This window comes from Colius striatus, chromosome 1, assembly GCF_028858725.1.
Source record: "Colius striatus isolate bColStr4 chromosome 1, bColStr4.1.hap1, whole genome shotgun sequence".
Taxonomy (NCBI): Eukaryota; Metazoa; Chordata; class Aves; order Coliiformes; family Coliidae; genus Colius; species Colius striatus.
This window is the reverse complement of record NC_084759.1, coordinates 159117388-159140383: the sequence shown is the minus strand read 5'-3', so window position 1 is coordinate 159140383 and position 22996 is coordinate 159117388. Positions and strand designations below refer to the sequence as shown.

Genomic DNA, 22996 nt, shown 5'->3' with positions numbered 1-22996 from the left:
TCTGATGAAAATATTTTATACTGGTTTGATAACTCTTGGTTTTGAAATCTTCTGGCTTTTCAAGATCTGTGAGAAAGACAATTTAGCTTGCAGGTGGAAACAATGATATTAGCTTAGTTTTTCTACCACCATCATCCTTTGTATTTTAATTATTCTAGGAAGCACTGAAGCCTATAATAATATAATAAATGAAGCCCCAGCAAGTAACAGTTACTGTTTAGCAAAAGTAGTAAAGCACAGATAATATTCCTGTATTTTTTGAGGTTTGGGGTTTTTTTTTTTCTGATAACGCAGTAACAATAATATTTGCAGTAAACTAAAATGGCTTTCAGAAATATCTTCAAAGAAATATACATTTTCTTTTCTGAAAAGGATGTTGAAAGGAGAGAAAGGAGAGAAAGGAGAGAAAGGAGAGAAAGGAGAGAAAGGAGAGAAAGGAGAGAAAGGAGAGAAAGGAGAGAAAGGAGAGAAAGGAGAGAAAGGAGAGAAAGGAAGATAGATGAGCTTCTGAGCTGCTGAAATACAGAGCAACTGTACTGCAAGAACATAGAATTGCGAGTGTTGTCATCTACCTGAAATACTGTGGAGATGATGTTGGCTTCTATGCACACACATTTGGCTTCCAACAAAATTAATGCTACCATCCAACATCAGATAGAAGGAACAGGTATGACAAAGCAAAAGTGGGAAGGTGTCAGGATGCAAATGTGTTCTTTTCACAGTATAACTCCTATGTACAATTTCCTTCAGATAAAATACCTTTCCCCACAACAGCTCTCATGGTTTGCCATATGCTTCTCCACTGCCAGCTGTCACCACATCTATTAGATATTCAGACTTTCATTTCAATGAGCTGCAAAGAGCAAGCATGGATGAGGTGCACTAAAACATCACAGGATATACAATGAGAGCATGATGCAGGTCCTGGGGAAGCTGCATTAAGCATTGTAGTATAACACAGGCATACAACGGGTCATCTAGAAAAGCAGATATTGGTGGCATATAGGAACCTTTGCTTCATAAGCAAGAGTAAACTGGAGTTTTAGTTCTTCTCTGAAACTATAAACAAGTTTCAAGTGCTAGATGTCAAACTACAGAGACAATGATATCCATAGGTTAGTTCTCATGCCAGTGTTATATTAAAACTAAAAAACAATTACTTTTTAATATTAATGTAATTGTCATGGTGACAAATTACTAAATTAAAATTTATTTGTAAATTCCACAATTGGTGTTGCATCACAAATATGCAAAATATATAATTTATTTCAGACAGAACTGGGATTTTACTTTTCAAATTAAACTTATTTCCAAAAAAAATGCTTAGATCTACCCAGTGAGGGTCAATTAGATTCATGCAAGATTTTAACACCCATCCTCAGGCCTCCATGCTGCCTTAGAAAGCACAGCTGACAGGCTCCCTACTAGGCTGAATTCACAAACAAGTCAATTATGCAGAGCAAGGTATCTGCCATCACTGTAGATGTGACAGTTGCAAATGAGATGAAAATTAGTATTTTGAGAACAAGATGCTACCGCCAAACAATCACAAAACGAAATATCACAGTCTGTTTTCAACCCCTGTTGAAAGACTTTTCACATACCAGCTGGCACTGAAAAGGCCACTTTGCATTTGCTCAGTCAAAGACATCCTGGGCCTCAGTTTCTGATGGGAGAACTGAAGGGATACAAATTGGGGTCTCATTCATGGCATTGGGAAGGAACCTTGTAACTCCTCCAGCAGATAAAAAGCATCAAAACAACCACATGCTTGTGGTAAGGAAAAATAAAAACAAGCCCAGCTGATGACCAATGCAGACTGCTTCATTCTCCTCTGCAGCTGCTCTCCCTGTTAGGAAGCTGGTTGTTAATCCCCAGCTGCTGGCCACACGTGCAAGATCACGAGCAGATGCTTCACAGTAAGCACTGAATTACTGTGTGAAACCTGCCCAAGAAGCCTCATAATGGGGACACTTTCCTGTAAAACTCTGTCATGACAGGTTGAGGGCATTTCTAGAGGAATGCAAGGTAAGTTAGCTTCTAAACAGGTACAGTCCTGCTTAGCTTCACAGGAACAAGCTTTTTCCCTTGACTTTCCTTCCCTCCTCCAATTTATTCCTCTCAGAAGATTTGTTTAAAGGATGTTCAGTTCTGACATAATCATCAAGTCTTCTCTTTCAGCAATAAAAATTATCTTTGGCCTTTTTGTGTGTGCGTGTGTGTGTAATTATTATCCATTTTTAAGGAAAGGAAGGAAATATAACTACTGTCAAAGGAAACAGCTGCCAGGGCTGATGCTGAGGAGTGGCACTGGTCTACAGGCAGGGCATCCAGTACTGAGAAGAAAGAAAGTGAGTATCCCCAAGAAGAGGAATAGGACTCCCAGAACTTCATTTCTTTCTGAGTAGTGAGTGCTGTCTTCCTGCTCCTCATTGAAGAAGAAATAAGATTGAAGCAGAGGAAATCATTCCAAGCTGGCACTCTCAGAGCTATCAGAAAGTCAGACATCAATCCCAACAGTCAAGCATGGCTTACACTCCTCTAAGGCCCGAAGAGGTGGCTCTGCAACCCTCTTGCACGCACACTGAGGATCTCTCCTCAGCTCCAAAGGCATGAATTAAGGAACTCAAATGCCAAAATCGTGCAATTGAAATGGAAGAATTAAAAACCAGCTATCTGCTCCCTATGCACCAAGCACTGATTTGGCACGTTGCCATGCAAGACATGCAAGTGCAAGAAAGTTATCTGCACAGAAATGGTTACTGGGACACAGCCTTTCCTGCATGGCCACAACCCTTGGAATAGAACCATCCAGGCAAAACTACAGGTTCTGAGAAATTTTTCAGAAAGAGCTTCCCAGACCTTGCAACCTTCACCTGATGCCTTCGCTTGGGCTTCACCAAGGCTGAGAGATCAAAGGGTGATTTTAAGCATTCAATGCACAGGAGATACTGTGCACTCTAGGATCTCTAAGCCACAGACAGCCTCATTTACAAGTCTCAAAACTGAGGATCTCTAAACATACATCTGTGCGTGTAGCTCTGTTAGAAGGGGGTGGTAGGCAGGTCTGTAGCTCAGTGAAAGAGATTCAGTGAAAGATTAAGAAGAAATATGCCAGGCAACAAACACTTGTAGCAGGGTATTTCTCAAGTTTACCTCTTAATATCAGGCTAAAATACACAAATCAACATTTTAGGGAAAAAAAGCCCCACTAAACAACAAGAATGATGAAAAGAAATACACAAAGTTATTTTGACTTCGTCTTTTATTTGAAAATATCCCAACAGGTTACAATTTAAAGAACAGTGCAAGAGTAAGGAATAGCTTCAGAAGCTAAAAATAAAAAGATACCTGTTTATCTTCTTGAGGATCAGGCTCCCCTTTGCTGGAATCAGAATTTGTGTCATCATCTTCATCAGAACTGTTCATGATATCTTCTTCATCTGACTGAAGATCTCCCATTACCACATGAGGATGATCATGGTGATCTTCTAAGGACCTAAAATTAATACGTATAGTTGATAAACATATCATACTTTATTTATTTAAAGAGTTTCCTGGTTTTCCCCACAATAAATGGTCTACTGGTATTAGAAACATTAAAAAGAGTAGGGAGTAGTCTGACAATGACAACAGTAGGCTTTTCCATGGTGGACTCATAAACCTACAACGTTTTATCTATGCTGGTATTGATCCAGTGCTCACTGACAGTAAGTAAAAGGCATGGTACCTTGGGAGTATTTATGTTACTCTTGGGCATCAGTTTGCCTCACAGCAAAGTTTGATAAATCTATTCCCTTATTACCATGTGCATGCATATGTAAATGTTGTACTATGTGCGACATTTTGACTGTGTGCCAGAAGGATAAAGAAAGATCACAGCTGTTTTGCTCTCTTCTATCTCATAGCATCAGGACTTGTTCCAGATATGGTACTCAGACTGGAGCTCTGTCTGAAATTTTAGATGCATGAATATATACGTGGTTGTTTCTCAACACATACACTAAACAACTGCATCAGGAATGGAAATACTATAAACATTCTGTCCAACTATGCTTCTTAAAAACTATGAAGTGGAATCTTTTGTGACTAAAATCTCTCATTCCTCAGATAGATAGCTTCCAGGTAGCTGTCAAAGCTATAAAATATAACCCTGTTCTGCTGCTGTACAATGATTATAAGCGCCTGTTTTCATTAGTCTCAGCCATATTTGCAATATAGAAATTGCATGAGACAAGCACATAATCTTTTTCCCCTAACTAGCCTTGACAACTTAAGCAGAGACTTCAGAAATGCAGTTATGTAAGAAAATAAAAGAGGGTAGGGAAAGAGAAAAAAGAAAATAGAGACTAAAGGAAATAGAGCCTAAAGTTTTGGCAAAGTTAAAATAGCAACACATCAAGCCCCCCCAGCTCCTAATTTAATCCTAAAAAATATCTGCTAATTGCTAATTACAATAAAGCCCTGTCTAAATTCACATAAACTGTGTTCAAGACCTGCAAAAACACGTTGAGATGCTACAGGCTTATTGTATGCAAGCTGTAGGTTACCAGCTACCCTACAAAACAAAAAGCCAATCCAGAAACCCTGTCCCTGAGCCATCATAGCCAGCAGAGACCTCTAATTTTGCAAAGCCAACATCTGTTGGGGCTACGTACCTCTCCAGATAGCTGCCCTCTGCCTCCCTACACAAAGGATGGTTACAACCAATCTTTTATTTTCCTAATTTTGAATCATAAGAAAACAGAGATGAAGTGCAACTCTTTAGACTCACAATCTCCAACTGTAACAGCTGCTAGAAAGAAACCTGTCAGTGTAGATCCCATGGGAGGATGCTGCCAGTAACCTGAATAGCAGAAGATCCTCAGCTATGTGAGGATGTTCTGGCAGCCACAGCAAGGTGTAGATTATTTAATGCTCAAGGTAGAGTTAAAGAAACCCCCAAAAAACCAAACAAAACAGAATCACAGAATGGTAGGAGTTGGAAGGGATCATCTAGTCCAATCCCCCTGCTAAAGCAGATCCACCTTGATCAGGTCACACAGGAACACGTCCAGGTGGTTTTTGAAAACACACAAATATTGATCACAAATAGAAATACATGTAGAGATGAAGACAAGACAAGTTGGCATACAGACAGACCTTGGTCAGCTATGAAGATGTAGAAAAGATTAAAATACCTTGGTTCTATTAAGACAACACAGGAAGGATTCAATAAACACCCAAGCAGTTATTGTCTCCCAGAACTGAATAGGGTGGGGGAAGGAAGGAGGCTGCAAACTCATCAAGTTCAAACACAATCCTGAGCCAAGACTGCAGCACCCAGGGTACAGAGAGACACTCATTTATTTCAGTTTGGAAATTATCAGCTTCACACAGGAAGAGAGCAGCCACCAGAGAGATGAGCACTGATGATCACAGCATGTGGAGTATGCCAGGGATGGTTCCCACAAAGCTGCCACAAGCTTCAGGAAGGCACAAAAGCAGCTTTTCACAGGAGCCGTGCTAGCTACATACTAAGACTTCTGCAGTTACTTGTTAACTTCAGCAATTTAGAAGCCTCTTTATCTAGCCTATCTAGTCTATCTAATTCATGGTGAAACAACCTGATGGCCTGCAAATGTTTATTTTAGAAGATGCCATCACATATCCTTTTATTTTGTAGTTGACAAGGATTTTTATTATATCTGTAGCATTACTTGAGGCAGATATATCCCCCTGCTTTAGTCAAAACCTGCAACAGAAATAACTACTGCTATTCCTTCCTTTACTATGTTACTCACTGTTTGACCATCCACATCTGTCACTGCATCTATATCTTCTGATCTGGGATATTTTCCTCCCATTGCAAAATATATTAAGTACTTTTTTTTAACCACACTAGAATTCACTTTTTAGTCCCTTATCATTAATTTTTACTTTCGTTAATGGATATTTTATTGCCTTTCCCCCTATTCCTAATATTTCTTTAACTAAGATTCCTTCTCATCAGGAGAAAATAATTTTCACACCTCTGAAATTGCAGTTCTTTTGCCAACGCATATTCTACAGATTTTGCCCGCTCCTAAATTTTGCTATAATTTGTTATTTAAACTTTTCAAAGCAACTGTGCCAACACTCAAAGGTTTTTAGAAAATCTACCCTTTCAGAAGTGAGGCAAGCGTATTTCTAGGCAAGGCTGTATTCTGTTAATGAAAACATAATCCTGTCACCACTGAAGGAGGAAGATCAAACTAGTTGGTCTGTGTTGGATGAAGAGTTTTCTAGATGAAAGAGTAATTGGCTTATCTAAGAGAAAGTTTCAGTGTAAAAAAAAGACCTACCATTTTTTTTCATAATTAACTACCAATGGTTTAGGATGTTTAGTAAGTGTCCACAAATGAGAGCCACTCATCAGGTGCCTTTTTTTTCCCCCTGCCATGAATCATCAATGTTTAAGCAGCAAGTTCCTTCTCATGCCTTTCATGCATGCAAACCACTTTGTGGTGTGCATGCACCTACTAATTTTTGCCTACAATATCTGTCCCACTAGTCAAAGCACCTCACAGTAATCCCTATATGTCTTCATCCTGTATTTACTCAGCTCACATACTAACATAGCCCTCAGATTCTTCCACCTGAAGCATTTTCTTGAGGTTCTTTTTTTGTCTTTTCTTCTTTGTGTATTTTTTTCTTTTAAAGAATCAGATGATTAATGATTAAAAAAGTCAGTCCACATCCAACCATTTTCCAGAATCAAACAAGCTACCAGATCAGGGATAGGATGCAATACTGTAGCCATAGGTAGATACACTCCTGGTGGTATCTGTGGTTGTAGCATCTTCAGAGAAAATGGTGGCCAAGTCACTGTATCAGCCTTGTGCTGGAGAACTTGTGACCCTCCTTGTACCTTATGCCTTAACTTTCCATCATTAAAACTATATCTTCTCTGTCAAAACAGAAAGCAGTTTTGTATTTACTAATTACTCTTTCTGTACTTTTACCTCTGAAGTCATCTGTAAAGTAACTGTATATATAGTTCTCTTAAAGTTATCTCTGGACAAAGTGAAATCCCATGTAGCCTTTAAATGAGTTTGGAAATAGCAATAAACCTTTAAATAAACTGAATATTTTCTACCACGTATCAGTTCCTCTTTTCCAAAATACCACAAGCATGCAGTAATGGTTATTTCTAAGTAGCTCTTCTGGTAGATATTTTGGGGATACTGTGAACTATCTCTATCTTGTTCCCTTGCTCCCTCTTCATCACGATTCTTTGTCCTACCCCCAACACTATGAAGAGAAACTTCTGCATTATCAGTCATGTGAAACACCGTCACTGCCAACTCACTGTGCTGCCCACTGAGTAAGAATATGTTGCTGTATCTTGTGAATAAGTTATCTAAATATAGATGTGGGGCTTTCTTATTTGACACATAAAATGAACGGATCATTAGTTTGCTTCAGAATAAGCAGTTTATGGGATGAAGCATATACACGGTGCTGTACTTTACTAATGTGATAGTAAAATGAAACAAAGAGACAGTCCTATACACCAAGATAAACTGTCAAAACCTAAGAACTGACATCAAGCTATTACAGTCAGAAAAAGAAATCCTAATCAGTATAAAAATCTCTTATTGTCTTCAAAAGAAGACCAAAACTAGTTCAGACTAGCTTATATTATTAGAGAAGCTTCAAAAACACCTGAGGATTCACTGTCGATTTAGACACTGTATAAGACACCATAGGCTGAAGTCATAATTAACATTTCAGTCTCAGTTCCCAATTCATTTAGAAGATGAATAGTATTTTAAGCTTGACTGAGATGACTCAGAGATTCTTTGCCATGGAATGCCCAAACTTTATGTATTTTACAGTATACTGGAATTACTTCAAGTGTCAGCATCACCATAACTACTAACAAGCAAGTCTCCACAGCTCCAAAGTATTTATTAAAATAGATTAATCCATACTGCTGCTTTATACACACCTCCTTGTGATCTTCATTATTTTTATATGGTTTTTTTCCTACTTCCAGTAAATAATCAAAAATATGTAGGAATGCTGAATGAACAGAACCTTCACACAACACTTTGCAAAATTCTTCTCTGATCATCCTTCTGTTATTTTAAAAGGAGCATCCATTCTACTTTGCTTTTTGTAGAAGTGTTCCATCATCTTTATCCTTCTGTTTCTTCCTCCAGTATTTCATTGCATATTTTTGTGGGTGCAGCGTTTGTTTATTTTAAAAGGAGGTCTTCAACATGCAAAACTACAGAAACTGAAGTTCCTCCTCAACTAAAAAAGAGACACCAAAATATCAGAGCACCAATAAGCATACCCCACTACAATATTTCATCTTAATTTCTTTTTGTACTGTTACAGCATTTCACATCCTTTTACAGCTGCTTGCATCTCTCTTTCCTCCAGAGAGGCAACAATTACTATTGGTGTTCATCCATTTTCATCTTTTAATATGAAAAGTTGCTGCTATCAATTTCAATACTTAAGGCATGTATAGATGCTTTTTTTTTAAAGACCTAAGAGTACATTGGCTCTCTGTGGAGGCAATAATTGATGACTGTTATATTTTTTTCGTAGTGCTTCATACTTGCAAAAATTGTAATAAGGCAGTGTGTCTCACCGACCACTTCCCTCAATGGATTTTAGTTGTACTTTTCTGGGAAACCCCAAAGATAAAAGACTTAAAAGAAGAACGAAAAAAAGGGGAGGAAAAGTCTTAGGGCATCTTTTCTGTTAGGTCTTATCTAAATTCAGAATTTCTCTTTTGAAGTAGAAAGAAGGGCTGTAAATGTAGAAATCAAGTTAGGATCCCAAAACACTTTAGGAAGCAATTATCTGATTTGAGTGCTCAAAACAACCGCAGACGCTCTTGGAAAGCAAAAGCAAAAGGGAAATTATTGCTTGGTTAATAATTCCTTGATTTTGTTTTGTGAACTTCCTTTTGATGTTTTTTTTAAGACAGATCAATGTCTTTAATATTTATTTACTGCCTTTTGAAAAAGAGGAAATCAGTTCAAGAAATAAAGCATTCTTGGCAAAGGACAAAGATAATAAAGAGTACTCATCAATATCACCAGTGAGCTCCTATGGAAGCTTTAAGAAAATATATGATGGCATTTGTGACCAGCAAGATTAATTAAGGCATCAATTAATGCACTTCTAGGATGAGTTACATTTTGCTGCAATACCTCTGCTCTGCGACCATCCCAAAGAAGCCAACATGAGCATACATTGTCTTTTGCAAACTAGAGTGGAAACCAGAAAGCTGAACTCCATATCATTCCAGATGCACCTGAACCCTAACTCATCATATTCACCTCATCATTTAAAATTCAGAGTCTCTGAACAATGATTGACTGTCCACCATTATAGCTAAAAAAATCCCCCTTCATTGTCCTCTTTGTATCCCTTTGTTTTTCATTTCCTTCAGGCATATCAGACCATTAAGCAGCAAATCAAGATGAAATGCAGCCTGAACCCTGTGGTTTACTTATCTGAGTATCTCTACAGCACCAGTCACCCCTTGTTTAATGACAGACGCACAGATGGAAAGAGCTGAAGCTGTGTTCATGTCTCTCCTCTCTAGGTGTAGTGCAAAGTGTGAGAAAGGCTGATGGATACTGCTGTGGTTTTTGCAGTGCTGACTTGGCTGCCAGCACTGGGGATTGGTTGCCCTGTTGCAGCCAAGCTGCTTGGGCTTCAACTACCATGCCAAAAATGGTTCTTTTGCACAGCAAGAGCGAGATAGCAACATGTCCTCTCAAATAAGATTTTACATGACAACATTAAAGTTATGCCATTCATTTTTCTGCAGGGGTGTTGGACTAGATGATCTCTAAAGGTCCCTTCCAACTCCTACCATTCTATGATTCTATGATTATTTTAGTAAGTTCTTTGTATTATTAGGACTAATAACAAAAAGAAAGGGCAACGGACTAAGGTTTTTTCTTGGTCTGATACTGAGGAACATGACAGGCAGTTAATCTTGATCTCTGTTTTATTTACATTCTTAAGACTACCTGAACAGAATGTGCCTGTGAGATTCATTAGATTTTCTTGTGAGCTATCTTTCATAGGTGACATGGCCAACAAACGAAATAGACCTCTACAACAGTCTTTAAAAAACAAAAGTATCACAAAACAAGAGGCAAACAAACTAGATCAATGAATCCATGATTACTTGTACCACAACTGTTGTGTTACACAGAGATTGGGCTGGTTACAGAACTTTAAGGACACTGTTACAATCAGAAACACTCCCCAAGAAACACTGCCCAGCTAGAAAACAGAAACAACCTCCATCCAGCTGAGTAAGTGAAATTGAAAATATTTTGTGCAGGTTACTTTTTCAAATTGCAATTTAAAGATTTCAAGAATTGAAACAGCATTATTTTAAACAATATGTATTATAAGCACGTTTAAATGTCTACATTTTTAACAGGAAGTCAGGACCCTTGACCATAATGATACTTTGTCAAAAGAGCAGCTCAAAACAACCTGTTTGAAACGGCTTTTGATTCTGAGCTGCTTGTACTTCGAAAGCTATCTGCTGCCTCTGAGGCAAACGGCTGGCTGCAGAGACAGGCCAGGTGGGAATGCTGGGAGTTTGCTGCTGCCAAGAGAAATGCCAAGAACCTTCTTTTGTCCTGGTCTTTACCTTTGCTGCACCTGGGTTTTCTGGGCAGGGAGAATATCACAAATAATGCAGAGTTGCCACTGCATTTAGCCTGTTAGATCATGCCACTGGTAACTCCTTCTATACTTGGCTGAGCATGTTGCTTACTGCATGCAACACCTGACTTGCTGGATCCACATTATCCTAGTATTTGCAGCCAGCAGCACAGAGTTTAGCATTTGTTATCCTCAAGCCAAGACAGTACTTATTTCTTTCCTCAACAAGAGGAGAAAAATATATCTGGCTCACATTCCAAGCAAAAAATAAGCAAGGCATTTGTCATATGTTTCACACTTAATAAATTCTGTACCTTTTTAAAGCAATCCATTCTGTCAGTTACCCTACTTCAGGCACCCTATGATCAATATAGTCGTGCAAACACTTGAAAAAGCATTGCCTAAAAGAGGTGCAAACAGCTTTCAGATTATGTCCATATTTAGCTTCAGTTTGAAAGCAGGAGCTCCCGCCAAGGACCGCTCTCCATGCTCACATGAGCAATGTTCAGGGAGACCATTTGTTGACAATTCCTCAGTCCCTTGCAAAGTTTAACATAAACACACACACATGCTTCAGATGTTTCCATACTCACCATAGAAAAGCCATATTTTTTTTTCTTTAAACAAAAAAAGGGGGTCTCAGTTTTAAAAGCCTTCAAGAAAGTGGGTGCCCAGTGTGGGCCAGTTCAGCTCCTAAGCAGTGTGGCACAGCTGCCATCGTGGCAAACAGGAAAGACTGTTATGTTGCCCTGCCTCTGAGGGGTGGCCCCAGCAAAAGTGCCCAAAGGTGGTTATGCCTATGTAGCAGAGTATAATCAAAGAGGATACAGCAGATGGTCTCAAGCATTGGCGCAGGGAAGTGAAACACTGCAGCAGGGAATTAAACCCTTGCCTGGAAACTTGTACAGGGGAAGGAGTCACTGCCATCAGTTCTTCCCGTCACCACCCAAAGCTGTGAGGGATTACTGCCTCCCAGGATAAGTAAAGATGGAACTCTGCAGAATTCACAGCTTTTTGCCTTGCCTTGTCATTAATTCATGTCTCACAGGGAGAGCTGCAATGCTCATGGACAAGGCTTTTGGAAAAAACTCCTGGCATTAGATGTGATAAACAATATAAAACAGGACCACCAAAATACAGAACACATTTACAATCAGGACCTGATACTCTAACTTATCTCAATTAACAAAACAGACCCTAATGGGAAAACATTAATTGGGAAAGGACAGCAGGATCAGAAGAAAAATAAGTTTACTTTGCAGTTACACATACACAAATAAAAAAAAAGAAAATCCACAAGACCAATCCAGCACACACTGAATAACTTCTGGAAAACCGTAATAAAAATGTGACAAAATATCAAACCAAACACATCAAATAGCAAAAGGAAAACTTAGATCAAGTGAGAACTAAACCTCAATACCCACTTAAAAGAAAATTTATTTTACCTTGCCAGAGCTATCATAACATTCTAGCCTCTACTCCACTAAAATCAGAGTAAATACAAGGCTCTAAACATCTTCTGTATTGGACTTATTGTTACTTTTATGAGTTCTAAGTGACTTTATACCTAAAATCAGGACTGCAATATCTCTCTTCAAGAAGTCACTCCGTCAATTCAGAAATAACATACAACCTATTGCACTTCGTTTTGCATATACTTGATCCCTAGAAAATAACAAAAGACAGCTAAGTAGCAGAGTACTCAAAAGGTGGTGACTTAGATCTAAAATAAGACATAGAGTGACTTAACTCTTAAATACACAACTGTTTGAATGCATGGGAGCTGACGCAGTTTCCTGGGTAGTCTGCTGGAAAACAGAGGATAAAATAGTTTGCTTGAGACCAACACAGACTAGCTGTAAAGAGTAACTGAGCTGCTTGCAAGACTGGATTTGTGCTCTCTCTTCCTCTAATCTTGTGCACAGATTAGATGAATGGGATTCAGACACTTTTTCTAAACTTTTTGGCTCATCTCAAAATCAATACAGAGCATTTAACCCCTCAGGAGCACACCACCAGGAAAAAAACCCACAAAAAAACAGAAAAAACAACTGAATTCTGCACAGTTGAAATTACTGAGCCAACCCCTACAATTCTAAGGCTCAGGTAGCAGCTACCAAGACAGTAGTTTTGATAAAAGCTCCTTTTATGTATTTACATACATCTTGGAGATTTTTTAGTCTTCTGCTTAAGTGGCACAGTTTTTCATTAGCACAAAGATATTTTAAGGAAAAATTAAAACTTGTATAAATTTAATACTTTTAACTTCTTGGATTCTAGCATCTAAAAATAAAACCTGCATTCCTTAACCTAAATTTTGTCTAGTGCATTGAAATAACATGGTCACATGGTTTTGTAAGTCTGTCCAGTAAAACATCTTTAACGGGATCAAATATAAGTGTTAGGTAAATGATGTGTATTATCATCATTGTTGGCATTTAAATAAAAACTGAAGTTAATATTTTGATTGCTTTCTTTCACAACATTTATTTTATAGCCCCAAAAATCTTACTGTTTTATATACACAATTACATTAGACCTTGCTGCGGTTAAAATATCACCACACAAACTGGAGTACCAAGGAGCTTCACAAGCACATTTCCTGAGCCAATGCTGAAAATAACTCACAGGAAAAGGCTGTTGTTGAGCATATAAATAGGTCTTTCATCAATTCTCATGTCACATTTGACTCTGCATTCTACATCTGAGATACTCTCTGGAGCTACATTTTGTTAACCTGCAATTTAGACCACTGTTGGCAAGAAGAGATAGAGAGAACTGTTGGAGGCGGGGGAGAAAGGCCAACAGTGACACATATGCAACGTTCACTTAGCCTCCCCCATCTTAAGGAAAAGGAAATACATACAAAGAATGCCAAAATAAGGAAAAAAGCAAACATGGAACAAAAGAGGAAAGAAAAAGATTAAGCACTAGAGGTTAATTTATGAAAGTCATGACACCCAAGTTCCTGTTATCCACAAATGGGGAGGTTAGGAAGCAGCATAAAGGACTCAGGATTTTTGTGTGCTGCTCTGCTTAATTCAGACTCCCCCACATCACACTTATGTCTTTTGCTGAAGGCAAGAGCTGACATGCTGAGCTGAAGCAACGTCACTGGGAGGAAGGACGAGGACATCCTTGTATTGTACCAGTGGGATCAATGGGAAGAGCACAGTTAGGACACTTTTGCCATCTGTGGTGAGCACTTCTTCAGTAAGAAACAAAGGATAGCGCTATTTACCCTCAAAATGGGGTAAACACTTTTAACATGTATGGACTGCATGTACTCCAAAGGTACTGTGATGTAACTTTCTAGATTGTCCAAGACTGCTCTCTTTGAGAGAGCAGCTGAGCAACGCACTGAGCAGCCAGGCAGCGCACCACAGCAGCACTGGTCTTGTTGCCACTGTCAGCTTGTTCCTGCTCATAATCACAAGCACATCCTGCCTCAACTACACTTGGTAGAAAAATAATGCCAAGAACTTGAACCACGTTTATTTTTATGTAGCACTTGTAATACCATCCGATAAACTGTCTCTCAGTATTGCACCTCCAACTCTACTCAAGGTTTATCTATGTGCTGTGTCTATGTCAACCCACTTCACTCATCTCTTCTTTTCTTCTTCTTTACCAGAAGAAATACCAAAGACAAAACTTTTCTTTCATTACAGTCTCTGAGATCTTCACAACTGTTTTCATTTCATAAGACCTTTCAATTCTTTTGACTGGATTGTATACTAGAATAATGAACTCAGTATTAGGAGCCAACTCCTTTCTCTCCTTCATTGGAGAGCAAAAGCATCAGATTTCAGAATTTTTCCCAACATCAAAACAGATGAAATGAACAAATCTCAAACACATTTGGGTGAGAATATGTAAAGATTCTTTTAAAGCAAAAAAGTTCATATTTTTTTTTTTTTTAAAGAAGGAGGTGCCAGAGAATGATTGGTGTACTTCTCGCAGATTGCTTTAGAATATTTTCCCAGAGTCCATATCTTAGTCCATTTCAGGCTGTAGAGCAGACTTAATATAAAGCTGTATGACAGAAAGCCTCACCAACACTAAGAAAAAATTCTCCTTTTACTGGAAAAGTAAACCATGGAGACACTGACTTGCATCAAGATTCTTGCAAGGAAAGAAAAGATAATCAAAACACTCCATATGCTTATCCATAAAAGCAAAATGTATGAAGTCAGCAAGACAGTGTATTCCTCATGTCTGGTAGCCAAGAATTGCTTTGTGCATTCCCTGTTCCTGAGCACCAGAGTTGGGACTGCCAGAGAGGCTTTGCATTCAGCCTCATGGGGAATGGGAAGTGGAGATCCGAGTAATCTGACTCACTCTTTACTGACAAGCCCTTGGAGTTGGCAGAAGCCTACCAGCTGCATTACATGTACGTGAGAAAGCAAGGTAGGGAGGGGAACAGAAAAAAGCAGGCTCAAGGAAGCAGAATACAAAAAGAAAGTCATGACCGAAGATAACAAAGCCTGATAGGAAACTTGAATGGCATATTTTCAAAGCCATTTCATTAAAACCTGAAGCACAATTGCAGAGAAAGAACTTAACATACATCTAAGGGTGGCAAAAGCCAGATGGAAGCACTGGAGAAGACTGCAGAGTTGACGGAGGAAAAGGAACCTGCCTTCTTCATCCATTATCATCTTTAAGAAGCAGCTGAAATCCCAAAAAGATCTACACGTATGGCCTCTCCTTATCATGGAATTGTACCCTTCAATAAAATTCAGGACAAAAAATGTGGGGTTTAATGTAATACCTTTGATACCTAAAATGTATTTTGTGATTTCAAGTCTCATTTTAAGTGCTTGAAAAATGTTTTTAAATACTTTTTAGACCCTGCAGTATTTTATTAATGTAATCTTTCTCATGAAATGTTTTTGTATAGTAGTTCTCCAATTGCAAAACAAACCCTGCCCTAACACAGCTGATCCCTAAACAACACCACATTTATCTAGTGCAATATTTCTCATCAGAAGCATGTCTCAACCCTAACAAAGTTCAGTACATCAAAGAATAATACATTTCAAAGCAAATTGCTTAACCACACAGATTTCAATACTAAATTCAGTATTTCAGGAAGGCTTTCATGGACACTTAACCTCTGGGGACTCAGTCACCAAAGCAGAATTTAGTCCGGAAAACAAAACTTAGATTTTGCATTGAGATGCTCATTTCTGGAAAACCAATAGGTTATTCTAAATCAGCAGGAGTGGGGAAAATAAGAAGCAGTATTTAATTAAACCAATATTAAGAGCTCAAAGGACTGTTGTCACACAGTACCACCCTCCCACTCCTCCAGCCCTTTCCAAAGGAAAAATCCTAGCTGGAAACACAATAACACAGCTACAAATTTTGTCAAAATCAATTAGTGGTCATGTACATTTGCAACATCTTGAAAGAATGTTGTCAAAAGTAGCCAGTAAACACAGTATGCTAGTCCCTGAAGTGTGAAGCAGACTCACTCAATTCAAAGTATAATTCTCTTGCCTAGAACAACATAAAATCAACCAAAAGAAAGTCCACAAGATCCAGAAAAGTTTAAGTTTCTGTTTTCAACAGCATGACAGCTGTTTCAAGGGATGTTCATTGTCCTTTTGCATCTTTAGATTACTGGACAAATGTACGCTCAATTTTACTTTTAATTTTAAGGAGGATTTGGCTGTCCTCAGAACAAAGGTTTGTCACTAAAAAGAGAATAACCACTGCAGAAATATCTCTCTTTCCTTAGGAGGCTTTTTGTTTGTTTGTTTTTTTAACGGTGTTTCCTTGAAACCAAACCATTAGAGTAACTAGTCTCTGACAACATTTAAATGAATTGTGGTGGGACCAGCAGCACCGAGTTTTTACCTCACTTTAGTGAGGTAAAACTCAAAGAGCTGCTTTCCCTTTTGTTATCTACAACTACATAATAATATTTAAGACTTCTTACATTTAACACTTTGTTTTCTATCCCACAACATTTATTTTCCACTGGCTTTATTTACAGAGTCCTCATAACAACATGTTCATCTTAATGATACATCTTAAAATGGTGTCAGATGGGTAGACTAGGATAAAATAAGCAATCCTTAAAAAAATGTTTCAAGATACTTCTTTTTTTCTATAGTGGAAACAAACCACGGATTATCTGCTCTCAAAGTACTGTCACTACCCTTTACTGAAAATATTCCCCTGAACTAAGGACAGGCAAACCCCATCAGCCTCCTACCAGGAAAATCTGTCCCACCTCAGTGGTTCACACACCATATGAAAACCCTGGTTCTTTTCTCTTCAAAGCCAGCCCCATCTTCAGCAGAAGGGAGGCTGAGATCAACTAACTCAGAAATCAAGTGGTAAGAGACAGCTGATACCCATCATTGATTACCCGGGCCAGCCATTTGCATTTAAATACTGTGGGAAGGCGCAACCAAACAAAATGTATCTGAATTCAGTAAGACATTTGAAGTCAGGACAACAGTGTCAGAAGCTAGTACCACTCTCCGCTAAAGCATACTGGTTTCACTAGATGGGACAAGAAGGAAATTTCTGAGTAATCACCAAATGCTGGGTACATTACAAAAATGATATTTCTTCCTCCAGAAAGGAATGGAACATGGGGTAAAGACGCCACCAAACTCTTCTGGTAATGGCAAACCTGGCCTTCAGACCTAATATACTGCATATGTGCTACTACCGCTAGAAGCATAGGCAATCTTTCTCAGAAGAACAATCTCATTTGTATGTTGGCTTTAATCGTAAACCAATTTGCTTAGAAATCCCCATTAGCAGTGCATTACAGGAGTTTTATGTGCCATGATCTATGAAAAAGAGCTAAGTGCATGTTCTGACAGGCTGGGGAAAATGTGAGTGGTAATTATTTCAGTACCATCAGCGTTGTTTCTCTAATTGGTTTTATAATACCATCCAGCCCAGGAAACTGATAAAAGGCTCTTAAAGAACTATGTAGAAAAGGTAAGATGACATTGATAAAAGAGCTTCAAAGGATTTGAGATAACAATGGATGGAAAAACTGCAGAAGCTGCCTACCTGGCTCCACGCTCTTGCAAGCCAGAGCCAAAATGAACATCTGTACCTGGCACTGCCAGCAGCAGCTGATCCAGGTCAGGTGAACACTGCCCCATTGTGTCCCCTTTTTTCTCCTAGGGACTTTTTTGTTCCCTGAGATCTACTGAAATAACTGCATGCATTAATTGTTCCCTAAGTAGTCTTTAACTATGGAATTTAGTTTAAAATAAACACTATATAAAAGGGCTTTGGTTATGGTTTTCTATGTGTACTTTTTAAAGAAAAACACAACACAAGCCCAGTTATACCAAGAACACCCAGATTAGGGAGCAGGTACAGGTGCAGATGTGCCAAGGTGCAAGAAATTGCTTCAACCCCTAAGCTGCCAAGGGTACTGGGGAAGGTTTGTATGGAAAGGAGATAACCATAAATGTCATACAGTCAGCCAGGTAAGAAAACTACAGAATTTCACTCAAGGAGCAACTGCGGTCTCATGTCTACCATGCTTCAGACAGCAAAACTGTCTTTTTCTAAAGCAAAGACAAACATTCATCTGGATCCGGAACTGCAACACAAATCAAAATAGATCACATAAACACATTTAAGATATCCTTATTTTTCTCCGACTCTTCTTGGGCAAACCAAATCAAGGGAATACCAAGAGAGCATGTTGAAATCCCTGAAAGGTACCCAAAGATTAGATTTTTTTTAAAAGCACAGTCAGGAACTTAAAATATACCAAAGACAAAACCAAGTAATACCCTACTGTAAACAAGAAACATCTTCAACAACAACATGAATTAATACACCAATACTAAGCCTATAACCAGAAATCCTGCTTTCCGTGATAAAGGTTCATGCTTTCCATCAAACAGTCCAATGTCAAGAACATCAAGTCTGTAAATAATTACTAACAAAGGATGCCACTTCAAAGATCTGTCTCCTTCTATATGAAGGCCCACATCCCTAAAGAATGGCCATCTCTCAGATTCATTAGATTGTTTGCTACACACACATCCAAAACTAAAGGAAGCTTAATGAAAAATGAAATTAAATTTGACTGTTAGCTAGCTCATTTATCCATGTCACTATGCATATATTCTCAGTGTACAGAAGTTTGCTGGGGACTATGAAACATACAGGCTGCATATTTCATTACAATCCTTCTTGCTCATTAGACCAACTGATAAGCTTTCAGTTAAGAAGTTAAATGATACTGTATTGCGTCAAAACAATGCTTCCTCTATTGCCACACTCTGATAGACACAGTAAGCAATGCTATTCAGGAAGAACATACAAGCCTGGCCACTATCTGTGGCCCACTCCTCTTCCTAGCACCCATAGTCCCAATGTTACAGATATTAAAAAATCCAGTCCTGCCTATTCCAGTTATCATCTTTTTTGGACATATCTATCAGTTTAATCCCTTTTGGAATCTGTTGATATTAACTGTGTACACCACCTCCTGAGACAATAAAACACTGCACCAACCAGCAAAGTCATCAAACCCCATCTTTCAGTAATACTCCATTTGAGTCACACAGAACTCACGTACCACTACTACCTTTGCTGGGAGATGCAGAAGACTCATCACCTTTAGAGAGAGGCAATATCATTTGTTACTCCTGAAAATCTTTCAAGATCTGATGAAGAATTTGCATATCCAAAAGCTTGTCTGCTTTTCCCAGCTTTATCAGCTGATCTAAAAATATATTCATCCCCTTACAAACCTTGCTTATTCAAGTTCATTATGAGACTGCGGTAAAGGTCATTACTCCCCATCTAAGTATTCTTACATACAAACATATGACTGTATCTGATGTGATTTAACATACACTAGTTTCCCAGATTTTGATCATGTATGAGGAATACCCAGCTTACTTTTCCTCTTGATTCTTCACCAAGTACAAACAGTTTTCAAAACAGCAAAAGCACATAAAAAGATATACACCGACTGTCTTGCTGACATTTAACAGGAGTACAGCCTCTCTAGTTATCATATAAACATGTTTACAACAAAGTTACAATGGAGCTGTTTAACTTCCATTTTCTCTTTATTTTACCTGCCAAGTCTCAAGGGCCTGCTTGTAGCTTCACAAGGCTCATCAACCTCATAGAAACCAGGACTCTGGTCTTCCACGCTGCTGGAGTTCTGCCATTCAAAACAGAGATTTCTCCTAGCACCCATAGCAAAAGGCAAATTCTCATACTCGGGTATTTCCTCATAGTGACGCACGTTCTCATACTCTGGAGCATAAGTGCTGGTTATAGAATTCAAATGTGTTTGTGACAAATTCTCTCCTGAAAAGACATGCCCATCTAAAGACTCCAGCCTTTGGTTAGTTTGCATCTCAGATTGACTTCTGTTTCTCTGCCTCTTTTTCTGTAACATCGAACTACCTGTTTCTATGGAATGTGCCTTGGCAGATTTGGCTTTCCTTTCGTTGCCTACAGATGCTATATTCCGATTGTTACCACTTCCATACCCATTCCCCGTAGAAACGTTGGCAATAGCACTGTCCATTGACTGGCTGCCTTTAGACAGAAATTTTTGGAAGTCACTTTTCATTAAGCAAACAGACAGTTTCATGTTGAGAAACTTTTTCAAGGTATTTTTCTTCTGATGGTCTTTGCAAGGCTTGTCTGTCCTTTCCAATTCCACAGAAGAGAGAGATTTAGCCCTAGGCTTTGTCACAACAGTCAAGTGGTTGAAGCTGGCACTAATGTTAGCAGTTTTTAATGATTCAGAATTTCCTGAAAATGGAAGAATAGGATGAGGTAACTTCCAGACTGGTTTCTCTGAGGAACGTTTGGGTATGTCACAGGATGACAGCGCACCTTGTTCCTTGGCTGGTGGATGCGTAAAGTGAGACCCTTCCAGAACGCTGTTTGGTTTGTTCTCACTGGAGGTGTAAGAACTTTTCTCCACAAGCTCTGCTGATGCCGCTTTTTTCAGCAGGCCAGCAGCTGGAAGGCTGTGCCTCTGTGGTTTCTTAGGAACGATTTTCGGAGAACTTTCATCCTTTATTTTAATGTCTTTATCTTCCAATTTTTGCGGGGAAACATGGAGGTTACTGGACACAGATGAGTGTTGACTGCTAGTTAATTTGAGTTGCTTTGGCAAACTCATGGACAAAGCATCACATCTGACAAAGTTAGTCCTTTTGTCCACAGCATCAAGCATACTGGTATCATTTGATATCTCATCCATGGAGTTGACTAAGTTACGGTCTGCATCTAAGGAACATTCAACACTTTCCACTAAATCAGAAGTTTTGTGTGGCAACTGAGGCAAAATATTTAGTGAAGTTGATTCTTCAACTTCAGGGTTTTTCACTTGATGCATTATGTCTGCATTGTTTTCAGTGACTTCATATTTTTCAGGACAAAGCACTTCCGTATTATTGTTATAACAAACACTTTGACCAAGGATATTAATCTTTGCTGGCTTTTTAAAGCTTTGGTCCACAAGCCCACATGAATCTTTCTCTGAATTAGATGGTTCTTTTGTTCCTTCTCCTGTGGTGTCTATGCCATCCTGACGGACTAGACATGCAGCACGTGGTTTTCTTGGCTTAGGGACAGGAAGCACTTTTGAGCTCAGGACTGAAGATGTTTTTGAGCAAGTTTTATCAGCATCTGCTTTCATATTTGTTTCACTTGATAATGTACTACTGCTACTGAAATTTTCATTTTCCAGGACTTCCTGGTCTAATGAGCAAGAGCAACCGTGGTTATTTTCAGTCAAACCAGGACAAATTTCAGACACCTTAAACTCATCAGCAGTGAGCTTACCATTATTTTGTCGCTTTCCTTTAGCCACCTTGGAAGATGATGAAGACTGTACAAGTTCCATAAACTCTATGTTAACGTCATTCTTGGAACTGCTGCCATTCCCTTTGTCAATTTTGTCTGCACACCTGCGCCTCACAGGACTGCTGTTAGGCAATGCACTGTGAGTTAGAACATCCTTAAGTTTCTCTTCCAAAATGCTGGCTTTCAAAATGACCTGATTTCTATTTGGCAGTTTTTCATTGTGACTATTCCCCAGAGCTAGTGTGTTTTTTTCACCAAGTTTGATGTTCTCCAAGTTTTCAAAGTGCCCAAAAATGATCTGAGTTTTACAGGTGCTCTCCCCATTTCCAAGTTTATGAAGGCATTCAAATTTGCAAGATGATATTGGTAGAATATATGCTGTGTTACCCATACTCCCTTCCGAGGCTTCATTTTTATAGTTCAAGTGGTCTAGTGTTTGAGAAGAATCTCCCCTGTGCTCCTCAAAACTTTTTGTGCTTTTTCGTGTAGATGACGGAGGTTTAACTTCAGGAATGGATGAGCTCTTGAGAACCTTTGGTTTCGGTGCAATTGCCGGCTTGGTTTTCCTTGCTGCTTGTATAACACCAGAAAGTACGACATCAGGCTTTGGTGCAACCGGCGGAGGTGCTGCCTTGTGTCCTACCACAAATTTTGGTTTGGGGGCCACTGGTGGCTTCTTAATTTCTAGGAAGGATGGAAAACAAAGACATTAGTTACCATCTGCCCATAGCCTGCACTACAGTATTGTTAGAAGATTTATAACATTGAAATGATACAATCTACAAGATCTCAATGTGTGTATGTGCACATTTTTCTCTTAAAAGCATGCCTCCCTTCCCTACCATCTTTTTTTTCACTAGTTGCCTTTCTCTGCTGTAACTGACACAATGAAGAAATGGTACAAAAAGTCTTCAAGGATAACTTGATTTTTAAAAAACTGTTTTAACTTTATGAAAGTGTATGTCCTTGCTCAGATACTCAAGTATGTTGCTAATGAAAACAGAGTGGATTAGCCTGGTTTTGCAGTCTGATTTATTACAATACTGTTTAAAATGGTGCATATATGTTAAGTGCCTCAAGTATAATAAGCCATGAAGATGACAGAACAGCTAGGGTAACTACCAGGACAGTTTAATCCCATTCCTTATCACCTTTGGGTACATGTAACCTAAAGTTCCCATTTCACTTCCTCTTTTATTGAGAGAATATTGAGATGGACTACCATACCGTCTGCAGAACTGGAATGTCACTACCATCAGTCCAGTGAAATTAATCCATGAAGTTAATGCAGTAATTTGTAGCAAATCAGTACTTTCCTACTGTAAAAATACTATTTCCATGCATCTTATAAAATTACTCTTCCTAACATGTCACTGTCTGACCTAGAAACAGTCATGACTTATGACCTACTTGACAGCACAAGATGACAAACCCTGGGGAGAGTGATCAACAGGAAAGGGAGCACATGAGGAATTTA

General features: G+C 38.7%; 1 protein-coding gene across 1 annotated transcript in view; it reads right to left on the bottom strand.

The window, feature by feature from the left end:
• Positions 1-22996, bottom strand: part of FGD6 (FYVE, RhoGEF and PH domain containing 6) — a 71958-nt gene that overhangs the window by 39417 nt on the left and 9545 nt on the right. Inside the window, exons 2-3 of the mRNA XM_062015413.1 lie at positions 19767-22203; positions 3352-3499 (exon numbers count right to left, since the gene is read on the bottom strand). Coding sequence (XP_061871397.1) covers positions 3352-3499; positions 19767-22203 — 2585 coding nt within the window. The remainder of the gene's footprint in view (positions 1-3351; positions 3500-19766; positions 22204-22996) is intronic.